The sequence below is a fragment of the Struthio camelus genome, chromosome 14 (genome assembly GCF_040807025.1).
Source record: "Struthio camelus isolate bStrCam1 chromosome 14, bStrCam1.hap1, whole genome shotgun sequence".
Classification (NCBI taxonomy): domain Eukaryota; kingdom Metazoa; phylum Chordata; class Aves; order Struthioniformes; family Struthionidae; genus Struthio; species Struthio camelus.
Window position 1 is genome coordinate 10,561,400 of NC_090955.1, and position 20,351 is coordinate 10,581,750.

At 37.5% G+C, this 20,351-nt stretch overlaps 1 protein-coding gene across 12 annotated transcripts in view; it reads right to left on the reverse strand.

Moving 5' to 3' along the window:
• CFAP20DC (CFAP20 domain containing) overlaps positions 1 to 18,539 on the reverse strand; it is a 95,732-nt gene extending 77,193 nt beyond the window's left edge. Inside the window, exons 1-7 of one of the 12 annotated variants that reach the window (XM_068907191.1) lie at positions 15,527 to 15,807; positions 15,334 to 15,423; positions 10,417 to 10,504; positions 8,272 to 8,361; positions 7,656 to 7,749; positions 4,644 to 4,716; positions 3,953 to 3,998 (exon numbers count right to left, since the gene is read on the reverse strand). Coding sequence is in view for 10 of the 12 variants with exons in the window: in XM_068907183.1 (XP_068763284.1) it covers positions 4,644 to 4,716; positions 7,656 to 7,749; positions 8,272 to 8,361; positions 10,417 to 10,437 (278 nt within the window). In the remaining 2 variants the exon portion in view is untranslated. Of the gene's footprint in view, positions 1 to 3,952; positions 3,999 to 4,643; positions 4,717 to 7,655; positions 7,750 to 8,271; positions 8,362 to 10,416; positions 10,505 to 14,626; positions 14,647 to 15,333; positions 15,424 to 15,526; positions 15,808 to 15,908; positions 16,127 to 18,418 lie in introns of those variants that run through there. The other 11 variants (XM_068907192.1, XM_068907183.1, XM_068907182.1 and 8 more) reach the window with 11 other exon arrangements.
• Between the last annotated feature and the right edge of the window lie 1,812 nt (positions 18,540 to 20,351).

Consider the following 20,351-nt stretch of genomic DNA (forward strand, 5'->3'; position numbering starts at 1 on the left):
TTACAACAGATGGCTATATCCAGTATTACTAACAGCTTTACTGTTAATTGGCTTCAAAAAAGCTGCACATATTACACACACTCCACCTTAGTTCTAGTTTTACTATGCTTCACTGAATTTTTTCATCCCCAATCTATTTACGTACTTGTTAGGTAGATTAAATACTGTTAATGTGGTGATACTTATTATCATCTAATCACGCCAGCTAAAAAAAGTATCAGGGTATATTTCCACTTAAATGTCTTCCAAAAAAGGCAAGACAGCTAATTTAAACAGTTGTTTATACATTACATTCAGTATTTATGACAGGAATCTCTCATGACTGGTTGACAGCAGCAAGTTAGAAGGTTTAGCTCAGTTGATGCCAGCACTGATGGATGGCCTTGAAGAAATTCTTGTTTGATCTGATCAGATCAATCACTGAACAGACTGCAAAAGAGAGGATGAGCCTCAACCTAAATTCATAACATTTCCATCTGTATACATAAAAGGAGAGGATGAAATGTACCATAAACCATCATGTGCAGCTACTATAAAAATTGTCAAAGTGTTTTTTTTTTTTACATAAAGTAAACATCTGCAGGTATGGTGGCTTAGTATGCTCTGAATTTTCTCTTGAAGCTACTGAAAGATTCAGCTAGTAATGGATTACACAAGAAATCATCTCGAAAGATTAAACTCCAGGAAGCGTCAGGACAATCAATATTCTGTTCACAACCAAGTTTAAAAAAAAAACTTTAAAAAAAATCTGAAATGTAAAGAACTGAATAGTAGTCACTTATTACTAACATGTCTAAGCAATGTGAAGCAAGAACAACCTGCCTTCATTATTTATTAGGTCATCAAGAGTCTGAAAGGACAGAATACATGTCTATTTTGCAAGTTCTTGAAGAAAATTACAGCTACATCAATATATTAGAGCTGATTTCTAATACAAAATTTATTACTGAAAACCAGTGATGGAAAGGAAAAAGAAGTAGAGAGGAAAATGTGGAGAAGAGGTTCTTGATAAGAGGTATAGCTGGATGGCCAGAAGTACTGAAAATAACCAAAGCCAATACAAAACCACAAATAATCTCAAGATAAGTGCCTGAACCTGGCACTAAGCCTCTGCCATCTGTCTACAGAATGCCTATAAGAAGCAAATCTGTGTACTTGGTTTCTACTTACTGTGTCATATGTCTTGTTCTTCGATTTCCTTTTGCTATACACTTCTGGAAATAACACAGCAATTAAAACTATAGGAGCAGAAAGTGTAACCAGAATTATATTCAGAAAACTCAAAGATCAGAAGAGTTGGTGTGATTTGACACAGAAGAGCTTCTTTGTAGGTAGACTGAAAATCACTTATGTTAGAGATTCTTTAATACCCAGAAAAAAAATTCAAAATGAGATAAGAAATAAGAACTACCTTGAAAGAAACCAGAACATAAAATAGATAATGGCTGTGGTAAGAAAAGAAATTAGAGATAAAGGAAAATATAACTGCCAGAAGTTGCTTGAAAACCTGCATTTTTGTGGTCTACTCGACAGTTACCAACTTTCCTGTCTACAGCTTAAATTAATCAAATGCCAATATTTCCTGCACTAAGATCTTAACGCATACAGTCAAAGCTGTCTTTAAGAAAAGTATTTTGAAGCCTCTTTTCTCTTTCAATTTTCTCTCGATCCAGCAAAAATATTCTCTAGGGAAAATCTGTGCTAAATAAGTTAATTTATCCATTCAAGATTTTCTCAATTTTCAGCTTCTAAAATCATGCGGAAACTGAGGCACACTGCGAGATGAAGGTTGAATGTTATACCACGTGATGCAGCTTACAAAGACCCACTGACTCACAAATCACTGAGGCTAGAAATACCTGCCTGGACTATTATAAATGCACTGAGGAACAGTAAGCCCTGAAGTGTCAATTCTAGAACAATTAAAAAATGTTTCCAGAAAGGTTTAAACAGAAGCATTCAAACCTTTAGCAGCTTTCGTAAGTTCTTAAAAAAGATAATGTGTTCCTAACTCTCTTTGGACTCTTTTGAGAATACTAATCACTATCATAATCACTTTTATGCTAAAACATTTCGTTTTAGCTGCACAATGCATTAATTACCTAAGAACATCATTTTGCAACTGAGGTACTGACGTCTTAAATACTGATAAATAAGCCCTAAATAAGCCTCTTCTATTAAAAAAAGGCTGGGCAACAATCAAAAAAATCAAATTAAACGATTTTTATCATTTAAAATCTGAATCAGACAACAAGAAAGAACACAAACTGTGCTACTCTGTAAACCTATACGGCTTTCCCATTTCTTGAATATAACGTGCAGTTCAGGTCTCCTTATCTCAAGGACAATCAAAGGGCAGGAATGGCTTCTATACAAGGAATTGAGCAGGCAAGAAGTCTTCAGTCTGGACAGAAGTGACTTTGGCATGCAAAGGGAAATATGATAGATGTCTACATACCTCATTACAAAAAAATGGCATGGTGGATAGGCCTGCTTGGTAACCATCTCATCCAATATAAGAACTAGAAGCTATGAAATGAAGCTAGTAGAAGCCCCACCCAAAACAAACATTACAACTTGTTTTTTCATACAATAGGTAGGGGCAGAGCAGACCTCATTTCCAGAGCACGGTGCAGTAGAAAGTTTACAAGGCTCCAAGGGAAGACTGAGCAAGTCCTTGAAATCAGAGGAAACAAGCCAGAAGATAGTAGACTACTACGGATAGGTATCTCAAATGTTTGTTCTTCTCTTACTCTTCTTTAGGCACCTGCTGATGGCCACTGTTCCTACCAGACTGTCATTCTCAGGCCTATTGCTAGCCTAATCCCAACCTTAAAGCTCTCCTGTGGAGACAAAGGCTAAAGGGAATGAAAAACAAGAATAAAACCAACTGATTCCGGAGGACAAATGGAAAAAGGGAAAGGACATAAGGGTCACATAATTAAAAATGTATAGACAGGGAACAGTAGAAAGATACTGAGCAGAGCACCAGTGACAGCATCCATCGCAATCTGGAGCTATCCCAGGAGCCAGTGGTTGATTCCCAGTGAAGCTCTGCGTGAAGATCTGAAAAGACCAGGAAGCAGTAACAGATCCCACAGTTGCTGAGATCACAGAATCACAGAATCACAGAATCGTTTAGGTTGGAAGGGACCTCTGGAGATCATCTAGTCCAACCTCCCTGCTCAAGCAGGGTCACCTAGAGCATATTGCCCAGGATCACGTCCAGACGGCTTTTGAATATCTCCAGCGAAGGAGACTCCACCACCTCTCTGGGCAACCTGTTCCAATGCTCTCCCCAACAACTACTGTTGTTGATCTCCCCAACAACTACTGTTGGGGACAATATACTGGGGTAAATGGATCCCTAGTCTGAATCACTATGGCTTCTTCATTTTTTAAAATTATTATTATTTTTATAAAAGATTTGTCATGTTAATTGAATGGGAACATAAACCTTATTTTTAGAACATTTTAGCACCGCAAAATGTGTAACTGCTGAATGACAGTAGCTGTACATCCCTGTCCTGAAGTGCAGAGGAAGAAAGAAAAGGCAAACAAAGCTATCAAGAATAAGAGTATTAGGTTTAATAAATGACTCGGTTCATATTAGAAGTATTCTTTGTCAACAAAACATTTCAAGATGACTCTACATATTTGAACGCGAAGGAAATAACAGAGTTAATCCTCAACATAAAGCAGTACACCATCCTAATATCATGAAACAGATCATTCACATTATAACAAACACTCTTTCTCTACTATGGCATAGCTGGAACGATACATGACCGCATCTCATTCTGCCCTTTTTGACTTAAACCTAGAAGAGTTGTTTCTCCTTACTGCAGATGCAAAAGATTTAAGACAATAAAAGCTGGCACCTATATAGGTACTGATGAATGCAAAGTTGCATAAAGGACAAACAAAAACACAATTCAGTGCTTGCACTTACTGAGTTTAATTGCGTATCGCTCAATCCATCTTTTCTTGCAGGGCTTCTAATGAGATAATATTTATTTTGTTAATTCAAATCTTAGGTGTTCTACTGGCTACAAAGCAGAGTGGGTTTTGCTGGTTATAAACAGGTGGTGCCAGTTTGGGGGAATGGTGTCCAACAAAGACAGACAAATTGCCCAAGCTTAAAAGTGTACTAAATCATTCCACACCCAACTAATGAAAAAAGTGTGGTTTTATTTTATCTTTCTTTCGTTAAAAGAATTATACCAATTAAATTCTCCAAAATATTCTAGCTTTTTATCTTTAGTCTTTTTTTTTTAAAGTAATTAACACATACATTTTTTCCCCTGAACAAAAGTACCTTGAAATATTCATTTATAAATCTCTTAGGAATTTTCAGGAGACCCTCACAAGCCAATACTTTCATATATCTCTGTTTGATAAATTCATACCCCTTTTCTTCTAGATTTCTCACCATCTTCATTCATGATTTTTAGAATTTGTTTTGCCTTCAGAGGAATGTCAGCATTTAAAACAGCCAAGAAATAATGATTTCATTAGCTTAATTACCTCATATTGACTTGATAAGTCACTATGCTTTAACGCAAAATCTGCCACTACAATTAATGGCTACAATCAGGCATGCACTTCACATTAAATATGCAAGGAAATGTTATGCATCTTACAGTAACTCAGTGGAGAAGTCTTGTCCCAATGGCACAAAAATCTGAAGTGTCAGAAACTGCTGGATCAGTCCAACTAAAAGCAGAGTGAAAAAAAAATTAAACATATGCTGTCTGTGTGCGGATGCACACTTCACCATCAAGCATACTAATGATGCAGCTATAGTGCTGCAATACTATTTCTCAAGGCTCACAGAACATACAAACATGAAAAGAAAAACTTCGAAGAAAATCAATTCAAACTGTAATAAGAATGTTGTTATAAAAGTCCTACCTGTGGCTAAGGTGGAAATCTCATGAAAATAAACGGAACCTATTTATTTTTTACTTGCAATTCTTCAGTGTGTTTCAAGAGCATGTAGACATCAATTATCCCATGAAGAATTATAAAATAAACTAATATATTCATATCAAGGTTATCTTAAAGGCATAAGAAACTTGCTCTCACTTTTGTGACAATGTACACCTCGTTAAACAAACTTAAAAAAACCCGTTGATATAAACGCAATCCAGATCATAACAACAGTGATCAATGGAGGCTTCTGATATTTAAAACACAGCTTATTTATATTTAGAATATAGCTTAACTGAGGGAATAATACAAGAAACCTTTTAGGATTCAGGTAGCTCCCTATTAAGGAAAAACAATACAAGGCTGTCTGAACTGAACCTTATGTTTTTTTCTTAGTGATTGGTTCAGGAAGGAAATGAGCTCCTCTTTAGTGACTAAACAGGACTCAGCAGCAACATCGGCTCCTTTTCTAAAGGATATTAATTCAGATCTTCCTTCTTTTGTGGGTAAAATGACACTTCAAGATTTCAAATTATATTTGTACACATGCTGCCTTTCATTTTGGAAGAGTATTCAAAGATTACAGTACAGCTGGCAAACTGTATATCTGACAGAACTAAAATATTTGAGGCATATACTCCTGAAGAGAGAAGGAGACAAAAAGACAGAGACAGAGAGAATGGTAATGGATGGAAGTATGGCTATAGTATTGCAGCACTAGCTAGAGTTAATTTAAAACCAATCTATTCCTAACAGTGATAATCCACAACACTAATTCTCAATTCTCATTTTAGGCTGCAATAGTTTATTTTAATATTGGCAATAAACAAATTAAAGTTGGATTTCTCAGAAAGATACATTGGTCTAACATTTATAATACTGAGGAGAATACTAAATTTCTTTTACAAAAATCAGATAAATCTTTAACACTTTAGTGCATGACCAGACTTTACAATCTCTCATTTATTATTTTTGTGTATGTTTGAGAAAAGTTAAATTAATTTGTAATTACAGGACCATGTATGAGAAGTATATAAGAAGATTCCTCTGTTTCATTCAATTAAAGTCACCATCTCAATTTTTTTTTTTCAAAAGTAAGCAGTTAAATCTAAACCAGCTTAGTTCATTACTATAAGCCTTATGTAAGTACAACATCCTGCTGTGCAATTTAAGGAATAAATTATGATGCTAGTTGTATACCCTGTAGATGGTTTAGACACCATCTCTCTCCTTAAAAATGTATTTTAAAGGAGACTCAACGGCAATGGGAACCACAGCCTCCTGAGAGGAGAATGAAAGTCTTCCCACCTACAGACTTGTCTGTAGCAAATGTATGTACTGGAGTTTCTTTACAAATGCTGCTTCTCTTCTTATAATCAGAATAATACAATAATTTTTAAAATAAGTAAAAATGAACTTCTATGATACCCAGTCTGTCCACATCCAGCTAATACTTTGGACTCTGAAGAATCACTGAAGATCGACCACCTCCATGTTAGGACCGTGGGCAGAGAGCTGCAACACAGTGTTCAAGGAGACTGAAAAAGGGTCTCTGGCCTTTAAGAACAATTTTCACGGCATACCGAGACCATCGATCTCCAGTTTTGAGATCTAGCAACTTCTTATGGCTACAGAGGACTTTAATGATGACCTCTGATATGATGGGTATGTCTTTTCCTGAATGGTCAAAGGACCTTGCAAAGAACTTATGTAACAGGAATTCCTAAGGATTCATAAATACGGAAAATGTGAATACCTGTACCATAAACCTGACAAGTAGTAATTATTACTACTAATTATTAGCTTTTCGTATTAAAGATCAGTGATATTTTATAACTCCTTGAAGAAATGCATTGGAGAGATTACTGGTGGCATGACTAAATCACAAATGCTACTTTTCTGAAGTACTAACTGTTTTTTAGTATTTAGATCCTCAATTATTTTAGCACACAAAGAGAGTATAAGGTTAAGAGGTTCACACACACTGATCACTTTGCAATATAGACATAATTTGACACAAAAGGAGTTAAAAGGCAAATACCATGGAAAGATAAGTTTTTCAACAGTCTTTTCTGTCCCTAAAGTTGATCTGCTTTTTCCTACTACAACAGTTATGCTGCCTACAAATTTTGTCTTTTGTTTGTCCTTAGACAAAACCACTACAATACCACTAACACCAGAAAAATGGCTCTAAACAGTCATATTGTTAAAAAAATTACCTCCATAATACTGTAAGCTTAGCTTATAAAGCTTTTTGTGCAAAACATAATACTTTACATTCATGCTCAAATGAATCCTCAAAAATCTCCATAATGTAGGCAAATCTCACTATTTTAAAAAATAAGATGACAAAGGGGACACAAATCTATAGAACATTCTTTGATGCCAACAAAATTATTGACTTTAATGGGTGCTGAATGGGGTTGGAAGTTATTTGCCAGATGTCAGTCTGCAGGAGGATCAGGTACAGAAGTGAACTGAACTCAACAAAATTAGGACAATATATATGAACCAAGATCCTCCCTAAAGCACTTACTTTAATACGATATTTCTATGCCTTTACTTATTTGTAGCAACTGATCTGCAAAAAAAGTTAATGAAAAAACACTTTGCTAACAGTGAATTAAGCCCAAAGTAAGGAAGAATAAGATTGGTTTTACATTCCAACGTAAGATTATTACAAAAAGCAGAACATCACAGACATATATTTCTTCAATACTTACGAGTTTGCCTAGCTTCCTTTGGTAGCTGCATTTTGTTAATTTGACTGCTTCCTTCAAGCACAAAAACAAAGCCTTTTACCTCCTTATCATACTCCTACAAATGAAACAACAAACAAACATCATGATGGAATCCCTCTTCCCACAAAAAGACATGCCGCTAACATCCAAAGCTGCTTATTTTTTAAATACAGCAGTAAAATTTGGCATATAGGACCCTGCATGGAAAATGTGATAGTAGTTCAGAGGTGATGGTAATAACATAATCTGTAAAAACTTGTCCTTTACTTGTATGTTTTATGAGCAAACAATGCTGACAAACATAATTCATGATCCAATGGGCCTGATCCAATTCATTAGTTATCGGGAGAGCAAAATTACTTTAAGCTTTGAACCTCTCTAAAATATTTAAGTTATAAAATTACGCTGTGACCGCTCTAGTTTGCAAGCAGGTATAAAGTACTAATTTAAGTGGTCATTTAGTCTGTCATAATGACAGAACTGCAAATGACAACTCCAGAGTCAGGTCAAAAACCTCCTTACCTTCTAATTTTAAGCTTCATTCACATTTTTCTGTGTTTCATACTCTGGGGTTTTTTAAGCTTCTTATAAGACTTACTTTCCATATAGCTGATGGATTGCCAGAAATCTTCCACTGTGCACCGGGGTTCTTGCCTTGAGCACTGAATATTTCAACAAACGCACCACCCTGTAATAAAATGGTTTAAGGATGCATCACCCAGCCAAGCGTTCAGTATAGAATCACCACTGTTCAAGCTGAGAATATTAGAACAATCCGTCCCCACATCAGTCTGTGGTAATCAGAGTCAGTATTATTGATCAGTCAGACCGCAGCATATTAATACCAGCTTGTGGACTACTGTAATATAGGAATTCCTATGGTCAATACTTGACTTTACTAGAGGATCAGAGCATAAAGCTGAAGGGATATACGCAGAACACTTACAATTTTAATTATTTTATTTGTAATGTCTTTAAAAGGCAAAACTATTGTAAAAATACTTAAAATATGCAGCAGATTAGTAATTTATTTTTAGAAAGGTTTTATTTCTACATCTCACCCGATAAAGTGAGTTTTTAAAACATAGTAAATGATCAAACGAAAATTTGTGTCAGATTTGATGTTTTGGTCTGATTTCCTAAGGAAATTAAGTTTACACAATCCAACTGTCTCTGTCTATATGCGTGAGTACGTCAAAGACATTTCCCCCTAACTTTTTAACTACTTATCAAACTCCAACCAGATTTAACAGGAAGCTTCATGAAACTTGTAATTATCTAGTATCTTTTAGGTGCTGATTTAAGTGGCCAAGTAGAAGAGAGATCCTATCAATACCCCCACAACAAGATAAGGGCTCTGCTCATGCTGCAGCCATTATTAGACATCAGAGAATTAATACTGTAGAGAGACATGAATACCCCAGCCAAGTGAAAACTCCTTATGCAGAGCACACACTCTATTAGACATCAAAGAATCTAACCATAGGCTGTATTAGGAAGGTAGGCTTTATCAACTCTGCTGCTTACAGAAAAATTTGTTTCAGTATTTTGCTCATTTGATATCACACAAAAATGTCTTCTGATGTACTCAGGCTATAGTTTGGTAAGTATTTTTTTCAGCAGTACTGTTGACCTAATCAGATAGCACAACTCTCTCTTCTCATTCCTTGTTGCATGCACTCCCCAACCCAGCTTATGCTCAGCTGCCCAAACAATTGTACATAAGCTGGAATGAGCAAGAAGGGCTAGCATTCTTGCCAACAAAATAAATGTTCTTTAAATCACGCTGTCAGAGAACAACAGCGTTGCACCTTTTCTAAATTAAATATTTCCTGCTGCCCACCCACACCTGGCAGCTTTCTGTCACATGGCTAACCACGCATTCTGTCACATGCATTTTGTTAAGGCTGCAGCCCTTGAGTAGGCTCTGGCTTCAAGTTAGGCTAAGAGCCATTTTCCATGAGGACATGGAAAACTACTGGATGTAACATGAGAAGCTACTGAACATAAACCACAATGAGAGACGCTGACAAGTTACCAATAGCGCTGGGAAGGATGGCCTGGATCTCACGGGTGGTTGAGGGGGAATTAAGCACAGAATGGCCAAACTCCACAGATAATTGCAGGGGAGTACCAGGGACCTTTGGGGGAATATAACCTTGCAAGGCCAACAGCACCTTGGTAACCATATCAGTAATACCATATATGCCTAGGTAACAGTATTAGAAACACCAGTTTTGGTTATACATGTAGCACACCTGGGACCAGTGGGGAAAAAGTAATTAAGGGTATGTTGTTTTTTGGGGTAGGAGACCAGTATGGAGAAAGGGAAGTAAAGGTTGACAAAAAAAGACCAAGAAACAGGAAAAGGGATAATCAGGTTTGCAAATGAGGTGACTGGTGCTGTCTGGGGGTACCTGCTGGGCAATCCTCTGCTACACCAGGAGAATAAGCCAAACCTGCTGTTCAGAATTGATTCCATGCCTGGGCTGGGAGTGGGTGGGGTGCCTTCCCTGGCCCGTAAGGGAACAGACAGACAAGAAAAGTCATTGATATCACCGTGTCAGCGTCCATTCCACGCCTAACAGCATCAGCAGCTACCCACTTTTTCATGCACAAATATCGAATAATTAAACATTCCAAAACTTTTCTGTATCAGGACTATTTGCCCTCCAGAATAAGCCACTTTAACTGAGTTCTCTCAAAGGTGAAGAGTTTCAGCAAAAACCCATTTTTGTTTTACCTGATAGTGATTTTTGAACATTTTTCCAGCTTTCACAGGGAAAAAATAATTTCAGCTTCTCAGTCAGTAATGACACCTATAGACTATGCTGCAAATAAACAAACAAAAAAAACTTTATATAGGATTTGACAGGAAAAAAAACCCTACAATGAAACTCCAACCCTATTTTAAAAGATGAGAATACCATTATGGTACACACTTCATGAGAATAGAATGTATATCCACTGTGTTACAGGGCTATCACAAAGGAATTAAATTCAAAAACGGATAAATATTGATGCTTTCTCAAAACATGTTTTCTTTATGTATCAAGTACTCGAGGCTCTCCTTACGTTCCAAGTAAAAATTGTAATTTTATCATCAGCCTTTATTTTTAACAATGAAGTCTTCCTCATGTTTTAAAATTGCTTGAAATTCATCTTTAATACATTTTTTATTATTATTCTTTGCTATCAAGTGCCCACTGGAAAACATTAGAACTCCATTAAAGAGGAGCCTAACACTTAATATAGAAAAATAGAAACATATGGAACAGCTGCAATAGAAACCACTCCATCTAGAGATATCTGGCAGAGACTTCTTAGACAAATTATCCTCTTTCAAATTCAGCAGTCTCCTTTGAGGGTGATTAGTCTAAGACTCAAACCAAACACTTAAGCTATTCTGAGGATTGCTGAAGTCAAGATGAATTAAGGAATGTCTGCGGCTGGAGAATCAGAACAGTAGAAAGCGAGGGGATTTATACTGCAACTTCCCCATTTCCCTCTGATCATGCTGAGTATCTGCTATTTCACCCAAAGTCAGCAGAAACTGAAGGGACCTAGCCTATGAAAGGTGGCTGCCAATCTCCAATGACAAGTACAACTCAGACACAAGAGACAACAAGCACCTTCACTGGAGGAGGTGAGAGCACTCATCAGCTCACTCAGAACATCCTTTCACAAGCCTGTGCCTCTAATTTACTTGATAAACCTTGATTATATTTACTGTTTCAATTTTCAGGTACGAAGTACTTAAAGAATCAAGCTGTTTTAAATGACTAGAATTTTTTGGAGCCTGAAACCATTTTCCTGTTGGATCAAAATAATATGCCTACCAGCAGAACATAAGCATAGCTTGTCTTGAAGAACAGTTTAGCTCTAAAGCTTATCTCTCAGCAGAAAGTCGCAGAAAGGTTTAAATATTATAAAATGATACATGACTGTGAACAAACTGCAAATTTAATAACAATATGCACGACTTGACAATTTATACATTTGAAGGATTAGAGCATCATTCTGATTTAAAAAGCATATCACCATTCCTTTAAGAAAATATGGTAAATTCTGTTGATGCTTTACAATATTGTATTTTAATCAGGAATAACAACTGTAAGTCTTAAAGTTGTCTGTAAATGGAATATAAAGGGAAAAAGCATTCAGAAATTAGACATTTATTACATGCATACATACATCTAGAAATATTAGTTGATTTTAAACCTTTTGATTCTGAAGAAAATGAAATTTAGAAACCATGTTTGTAAACAAGCCTATCACAAATTGTGATTACTGCTTTGACCATATTGTTTTAATGCTGCCACCGCAATTCTAACACATAAGCTGTATTATTCTGTATTTTATACCATTTTCTATACAGAACTTCCCACATAAAAAAAGAACTTGTTTGGTTCTCATAACTGTTCTTTAAAAATGACTATATTAATCTAAAAGCCATATTGAACTACTTAATATTATCAATTAGATATGTTAGAAGTGTGAAAGCACTGTATTCTTTCTTCCTTCTGTATATATTCATTTGACATATACAGCAATCTTTTTGAAAAACACTATTCTTTCACACTTTTTCTATCTGCAGCCTCATCTTTGCTACTATTTAGGCCTTTAGACAAGTCAGAACTATCCCAGATTTCATGATTCATTTCTTAGTGAGAAGTAATGGTACTGTGGAACTCATCTTAGAGTGACCTACTGTTTTGATTCACTTTGCCAAAGCTTGCCAAATGTGTGCTCCAATGGCACACATTTATAATGAATGTTATTACTGTCTCTCACATGGTCAGGCACCTGTCCTTCTATAACTAAGGATTTCATCACCCCCTAGTTTTTTTTTTTGTTATTACTTTTAAGTGAAGAAGGAGAGAAGGAAGAAGTTGTCCTTCTCTTGGAGCAAAGCCCTTCCATAGACTTCTGTTTTAGAGATCGGTTCCAGATCTGCCAGGCTTCAGGCATCTAGCACAACCCTCCTCTATTGTGCAGTTCTGTCATGCCTTATTACATCTCAAGTGAAAAGATCATGCCTACACAAATACGAAGGACTCTGGTATAAGAGTCACTGTGCTGAAAGTATGAAGTTCTGAGACTGAAAACAGCAGTGCATCTCTTTTGAGAGACTACTACTACTTTTCTGGTCAGCATTCTTCTACTGACTATAAGCATAATATGTATTTTGGAACAAACATTTAGTGTGAATTATGTAGAGGCCGAGCTTCATCTTCATTACCGTACTGATTTTCAGGATGAAAAGGCTAAAGCAACTTAGCAACATGGACAGCTACAGTATCTGCAAACACTGCTGCAGTCAGAATTACACTGCTGAGAAGACATGGAAAGTAATACCTCACTATCTTCACTGTTCTCTCATAAAGTATATCTGGCTTTCATAGGAGCCAGTCCACTAGCATGGATGCCAGTCCACTAGCATGTCACACAAGATTTTGGAGGAAAATGCAAATAGCTCTCCATACAGTTCAAGGTGAGGGAAAGCCATGTTGATATATCAACTTGGGTTCAATACTATGCTAATACACCCTGCCTCTTAGCAGTGCTTATTAGCTTTAGCTTGACATCACATTAATTTATCTCTACATTGTATTGTACAGAGATGGTTTTCAGTTGGTTGGCTCAAAGTACAGAAAGAACATATGTGCATTGGTAAAATACCTTACAGACACACAAAATTATTTGTCTATATCACACAAGAACCTTTTGTTACTAATTAGTTCTTTAAGGGGAGAAAGTATGTGTCTGAACTGAAAAGGTCTCCTTCAAAGGATGAGCTTAACAAAAGGTAGCCTATGATCAAGTACTTAAAGATTGTGTCATAATGGCTAGTCAGAAAGGGTAGAAATACACACACAGAGATAACATTTAGGAAGTGTGCAACAGTAACAACAAAAATAAACTGTGGGTGATGAATACTTATTGAAGGACTAGATATCTCATACCATCGCTAGAAATCTTTTACTTTCAAATCATCAGTTCAAGTTCCCTCCACAATCAGGCTTAAAATTTGTCTCCAGCAAAGTTGTTTTTTAAACTGACAAACACTAGAGCAAGTTAGGCTGTTTAGTAATTTGCAGAATACATTTTATACACATTCAGAAAACTCAGTATCCTCCTAACTATCAAATTAATAATAAAATTGTTCCTTCCAACTTTAGTGAAGCTGAAGAAGGTCCAAAGTTTGTAAGCATTTGTGTCAGGACGACTCATTCATATTGTAAAGCTTATTACTGTAAACATGTCAGTGAAATGGCAGCTTGTCTTTCATAAAGGCAAAAAAATATTGCAAGTTATACTGCAGTACATTTTGCTCATATATTGCTTACTTGTAATTTCCCAATTTCTGTTAAGCTACTACAAATAAAGACTAGAGATTGCCTTTGCTGTCAGGATTGCTAACCACTAAAAACACTGAATGACATATTTGTAGTGTAACTACTATGATAATATTAAGAGGTACTTCATTATGCAGTAAGTATTATAGTCTCTGGGTATAGTAACAGATGCTCAAAAAACAAAAGAGGAAACGGTCTGGAAAACTGGTATTTGCAGTATCACTCCCTTTTCATTTTCCTCCTTCTGCCCTCTCTGAAAATTTTAAAAATCAAGAGTACTTAACATCCAGAGGGACTACTTAAAAAAAGGAAAAAAAAAAAGGACCTTGAAATATAAATCCTCTACTTTTTAGAATAATTTTCAAATAAACAAGTACTTTGTGACATATTTATAGAATGTCTCTCCTTTTTTACTCAGAGATTAAACTTATTTTTATTGCCCTAAACCATGTTGTACTTTAGAGTAGTATGCCTGCCTAACTGAAAATGCAGGCTTAAAGCATCAGTCAATGACAAACCATCAAGAATATAGTTTATACAGTTAAGTGACAATGAAAGATATCTGTGGAAACATAAATTCCTGTCAGGATTTACCTGGTGAACTTCTTGATTTGTGTCCTGATTTCTGATCATTAGTTTCACAATGTTTCCCACACCAAAAATAAAGTAGTAGCAGCAGCAGTACAAAGGGCCCTCCAATCCTACCATTCTCACAAACCACTTAGGACCCTGAAAAAAAAACTCCACCCTACAATGACATCTTCTCATACATATGGTTTTTTTCCCCAACTAGAATATTTCACATTGAGATATGACATATTTCAATGATATCTTGTGTGCACGTGTCCCCAAAATTCTGACTATTGTGCCCTAGTAAGTTACAAGCAAAAGAGTATTTTACATACAGTGAATATAAGCAGAACTTCAGGTTTCTTTAAATAACTTAATTAACTTATTTAATATCAAGTACTATTCCAGCCCCAAGGAAGGGAGGGATGGATAGACTCCGGCAGTCCTGAGAGCCTGACTAGTCGGGTCTGCTCAAGGCAAGCAGTCCCCTTTACTTAAAAGGGTCTATTTACACAAGTGAAAACCAGTATACAAGCACACTTTCCCGATCAGCTTCACAGTGTTGAAAGAGCTGTATTTGTTTAAGAAACCCTACTCCAGAGATGGAAGTGTGGAGCAAAATAAAATGATTCTACAGCAGCTACTAATTTGTGTTGAAAAATGACACAAATACACTATTTTTGGCAAGGAACGTCGGCTTAGACCCAAGACTGTTAATACATATAACTCACCGTCATGGGCCCAAAGCCAGTGATGATTTATGGTAGGCTGGGACACACCAGAGAAAGCAGTTCATCACCGATGAAGGGTTTTAGTATCTTCTAGACAAATGAATACCACATATTGAATATTTAAAGCTGGGTTTGTAACACTGCTATATATTTTCTCAAAATACAAGTTAACATAATAAATGGGCAGACAGACCATTAATAAACTATACCATGACTACCGACGCTCCTACGCCAAAGGGGGCAACGGCAGCCTTTACGCACAGCTCGCTGAATTAAGAAGCAAATAAATAAACAAAACCAAGCGTTTCACTTTTACGAAGATTCAGCCACACAGCGCTTTACGGCAGGCCCCGTGATCCAAGCAGCGGCGGGCGGGACGCTGCCCTCAGGCGGACCCGCGCCTCGGCAGACGCGTTTCCCTGCGCCACGCCGGCAAAGCCGCCCCCACCCCGCTCCCGCCACCGGGGCTGGCCTGGTCGCCGCGGCCCACCGCGGGGCTCCCCTTCGGCACGTCCCCGCCGCTCGCCACGGCGGGCCGGGAGCGCTTGGCTCGGGAAGCCGCCGCCAAGTCTCACCTAGGCGAAAGCGGCTGGGGATGAGGTCTCACCTGTGGAGGGGGCGGACCCGGGACTCGGCGGCGGCGGGGGGGGGGGGGGGGGGGAAGAGGCTGTATAAAATGGCGGCGCGCGGCGCGCTGAGGGGTCGGTAATGGCGGGTGGTCGTTACCCGCGAGCAGCTGTACCCTTGTCCCCTACGCGGGCTCCGCTGTCGGTGGCTGCTGCCCCGCCGCGGTGAGGTAAAGCCTGGCCTCCCCGGGCCGGCTGGGGCCGCACACCCGGGCCGGCGGGGTTTGGACGCCCCTGCAAAGCATTTGCCGTTTATTCTTTTAGACTCCCGCTCGTGAAGTGTTTCTTGAGAAGGAGGTAGGAAGCTACGAGTCAGAGAGGCCGTATCGAAGTCACTGTTTTTTAAGGAACTAGAATGGATGTGCAGATCTGGCATTTTTCTCTAAGAAAAGAAAATGAGAAGGATGGCCCCTTTAGTTTAACAATGCTGTGGTGAATAGGTGAACATCTCTTGATGGCTACAAAAACTCCTGAAGGAGTAGGAAGAAGGTTATGAGTAACACATTTGTTCCAAGTTTTTTGAATGAGAGTTAAGTCAAAGATTTTTTTTTTTTTGGAAATGATTGCTCTTTTGATCCCAGCATTTCTTCATGAACCTTTGTAGTCTTTTTCACAGAAAAATAATGGAATACTTCTTTTTCATTCTTGGAAGTATGTTTTAATGCTTCTACAAAGAATGATTATTAAGAACACTCTAACCCATCGCAGCATGATGAAACATGAGTTGCAAGTGCTGCGCCCTCAGTGGGGCGTGCAGTGTCCTGGCCCACCTTCACCCTGTTCATCTCTTTTCATTGCACCTGAAAGGTACTGTCAGCTTTTGTTAAGGAAGGGAATGAGTTAAATCAATTATAAGATTTATTTAGCTTTCTCATTTTAGCTTGGAATTGCCAAAGAGATCACATCCAGTGTAGTTTTATCATACACTGGATTACGCTGATTACAGTTCTTGGGTGTGGAAGATAAGGAAAACAATAATACTAAAACTGAGCTACAGGTTATTAAATAAAGGCAGCTAATAGTAAAGGTCAAAAGAGAGATAACGATAGCGAGAGAAAGGTTAGAAAACTACTGAGGAATTCTGTAGACAACAGAAACTACATGGTTTATGTGAGTGAAGTGATCTTGAAATTCATTTCACATAACTGTATCTAAAAAGCCTGAATCCTTTGTGACAGGAATTATGCTAAGGCCTGAGGAGCTAAGAATTTCCAGTTAAAAACTGAGATTCATGCTGGAAAGCCTGAGGTTATAAAGGTATGTGAAGCAGCCAGCTGCGAGTATTACATGTGGAAGTAGCTGCCTGCCTGCTCAGGGCAAAACTGGGCTGCACAAGTCCCTTTTGGCAGCTGCTAGAGAAAACAGTAAGTTTTAAGAAGTACTGTGAGGGGAACAATATTTACTTAGTTTCTTCCGGTTTGTACAGAAAAAGCACATAACATTTGTTTTAGACAGTGTGACTTAAAAATGCCAGGTAAAGTAAAATAAGCGAGGAACCCTGTGTAATTAAATTTGGCCCCCTCTGTGGCATGAACCTGTTTTACTTCCAAGGTCTGATTTTACCAACGTGTTTTGTTACACTGAATTTTTTTGGGCTGTATCTTTAGCTTGGTTATTGTTAATACCTGAGCTGGGTTATATATATATATTTATATATATATATATAAATATATTTTTTTTTTTGTCTAAAGATTTTAAACCACTCTGCAGCATACATCTACTAAGTCCTGGTAAAGCGTGATGGGGTGTTCAGCAAGTGCTTGGCTATTGGGGGAAAACTGTGAGAATTCATATATGTTTGCCTTCTAGTGCAGCCCTACTATACTCCAAACCTAAACCTGTACATTTTACAATGTATTTCAGTAAAAAAAAATTTACTGTGTCTTGCAATAGGGAATCAGAACATACAGACCACCCTTCCTTTGCATGTATACCCTAAGCATGAGGTATGGTTAGGTCTCCTGTCTTTTAATTTAAAATACAGACATGTTAGTAGCATCATGCTGGGAACTGAATTGATTTAATTTAGAAGAGTATTCAATGTGCGCTAGATATTGGATGTGTGATATTTAAAGCAGCCATTTTAAAAGGACCCCCACTGACGTAGCTTGGCTTTATATCCATAAGAATATTACTGTAATTTCCTTCATCCATTCCTGACTTTGCCTTATTGCATACCATCACTCACGTGTGGAGCAGCCTGCCAGTTAATATATGCCAGGTGGCCTCCTTTCTCTCCTGTGTAAAGCTCCATTTCAGCTTTAATGACCATTTGCCAGTCTGTTCTGTATTCTATTGTTCTGAATTGTTTTGGCTTATGTCTTTTTAGACTGTCCGTTCATCTAGTTTGGAAATCCCTCATCTCCGTAGCTCATATTGTATTCCATAAAATGCCGTGCATCTTTTGAGAGCGATATAAATAATAAATACTAATTAAACTACATAAGAAGACACCTTACCATCTTATGATGTTTTTTGTAGCTCCTCTTGTCATTCCTGACTTACAGGAAGGGGAGATGTGCCACTGCTGTCTGCTTAGCCTTCTCTTGGTAACAGCTGCCATGGAGCTGAGGCATATTTGCCCCAATGCCAGGCTTATCTTCACTTCCCTTGAGCATTCCTCCTCCGCTGTGACCTTCCGATGAATGTGTTTGCCAAGATTACCTCATGCAGGGTAATTTAACTGTGTGGTCACCATTGTATCCACTACTGTTTGTGGATCTCTGGAAGTTCTCATGCAGAATGCTTCCTCCGTCAGCCATGTACACTTAATTTTACCGTGGTCTTCTAAAACAAATACTGTTCAAATAAAAGGGCGGAATCATTAATTACTCTGACTACCTCTTTGAACTTTTAGGACAGAAACATTTATGAGAGAGAGAGAGAGATGCCTATATGTATGTATATGCGCACACACAATACAGAGATATATATATATATATATATATATATATATAAAATCTCTGCATCAGCTTAAATTGTCCTTTCAAAAGGGTGGAGTAGCACCTTCAATTCTGAAAACACAGGAATTGGAGAAGATAGCTTGCTTGGGTAAGTACATTGAAATTTAGAGTCAGTTCACAGCCTGTTCTCCTAAGCTCCACCAGTACTTAATCAGTAGAGGTTCTGTAGGTTCACCACTTGAGGATTGGCAGTAGCAATGAAAAGATCCTGCTTGGGCAGGTATGTGCTTCCATGGTATGTGCTTCCACGATTAGATGATATTCATCAAGTTTCCCCTCACCACTGTACAGTCTTGTTGGTGAAGCTCAGAATGGGATTCTAGAGAGGACCGTGGTCATGGGAGCGGTTAGGGCTGTGGCAGAGGTAGGAAAACTGTGGAGTCATTTATTCTTCATATGTCTTTCTGTACACCACACTGGACAGTGCTAAGATAAAGGCAAAGACATTAATATCCCTCTGTCACTGAGTGGTTCTGCTCCTGAAGGGTTTGTGTAAAATAAACGGTCTGCAGCACTCAGAAAGCTTTGAGTGTTCAGACAGTAATCCTTGACTGAATTATTTGCTACTTGTGTATTTCAGGTTTTATTGGAATCCACCCATGTGATCAGTTGGCCAAATTTCTGTTTAGGGCAAACGTTTAAATCCTGAAAATCAGGAAAATATGTTCAATGAGAATGCTTAACTAGTTAGCCAGTGTTCTTTAATGTAGAAAGACATCCAGTCCAGAGCTGAAAAGAATACTAGTTTGTTCCTTTTTTGTATTTTGTTTGGTTTGATATGGGGCAAGTGGTATCTGTTTACAGGTAAAAATAAATGTGAGAACTTTTGAAAATAGGCAATAAATTTCTTTAACTGGAAGAACACCTATCAGCTTTATAGCTCTATGCAATATTTGTGCTAATGACCTCCATTCCTTCATGCTGCTTTGATTCAGAGTTTTGAAACTGATTAAAAAAGAGCTCTAGATGACCATTGGGAACTTTAAATAGCATAGCCACTTTTCTCTAACCAGTAAAGCCATTAAATGATAAACTATTGATTTTTATAATACAATTAAGTTGCCAATGATTTCCTAAGAAATCATTTTACGTTTTTTTGTATTATGCACTCAGCACATTATCTATTATAAATTGTATGATAGTATTCTCAGTCTGGAATGAAACATCTCCACACTAGCCTCAGTACTGCAGAGGATTTCACCTCTGAAATGAACTGATGACCTTTATTTATTTGATGAGGACATGTATTTTTACAATAAAGTTTTAACCACTGAAATTTGCTATTGTTGGGATAATTTTAAGACAGATAGCTTATCATGCCTAAAAAGTTGTAGTGACTTGTTTAAACAATAACATTTGCAGTCTCTCAAGAAGTCTCATGCTTCAGGGTAAACATGGGCAGATGTCTGGAGTCAGAGAAGAGTTTCTT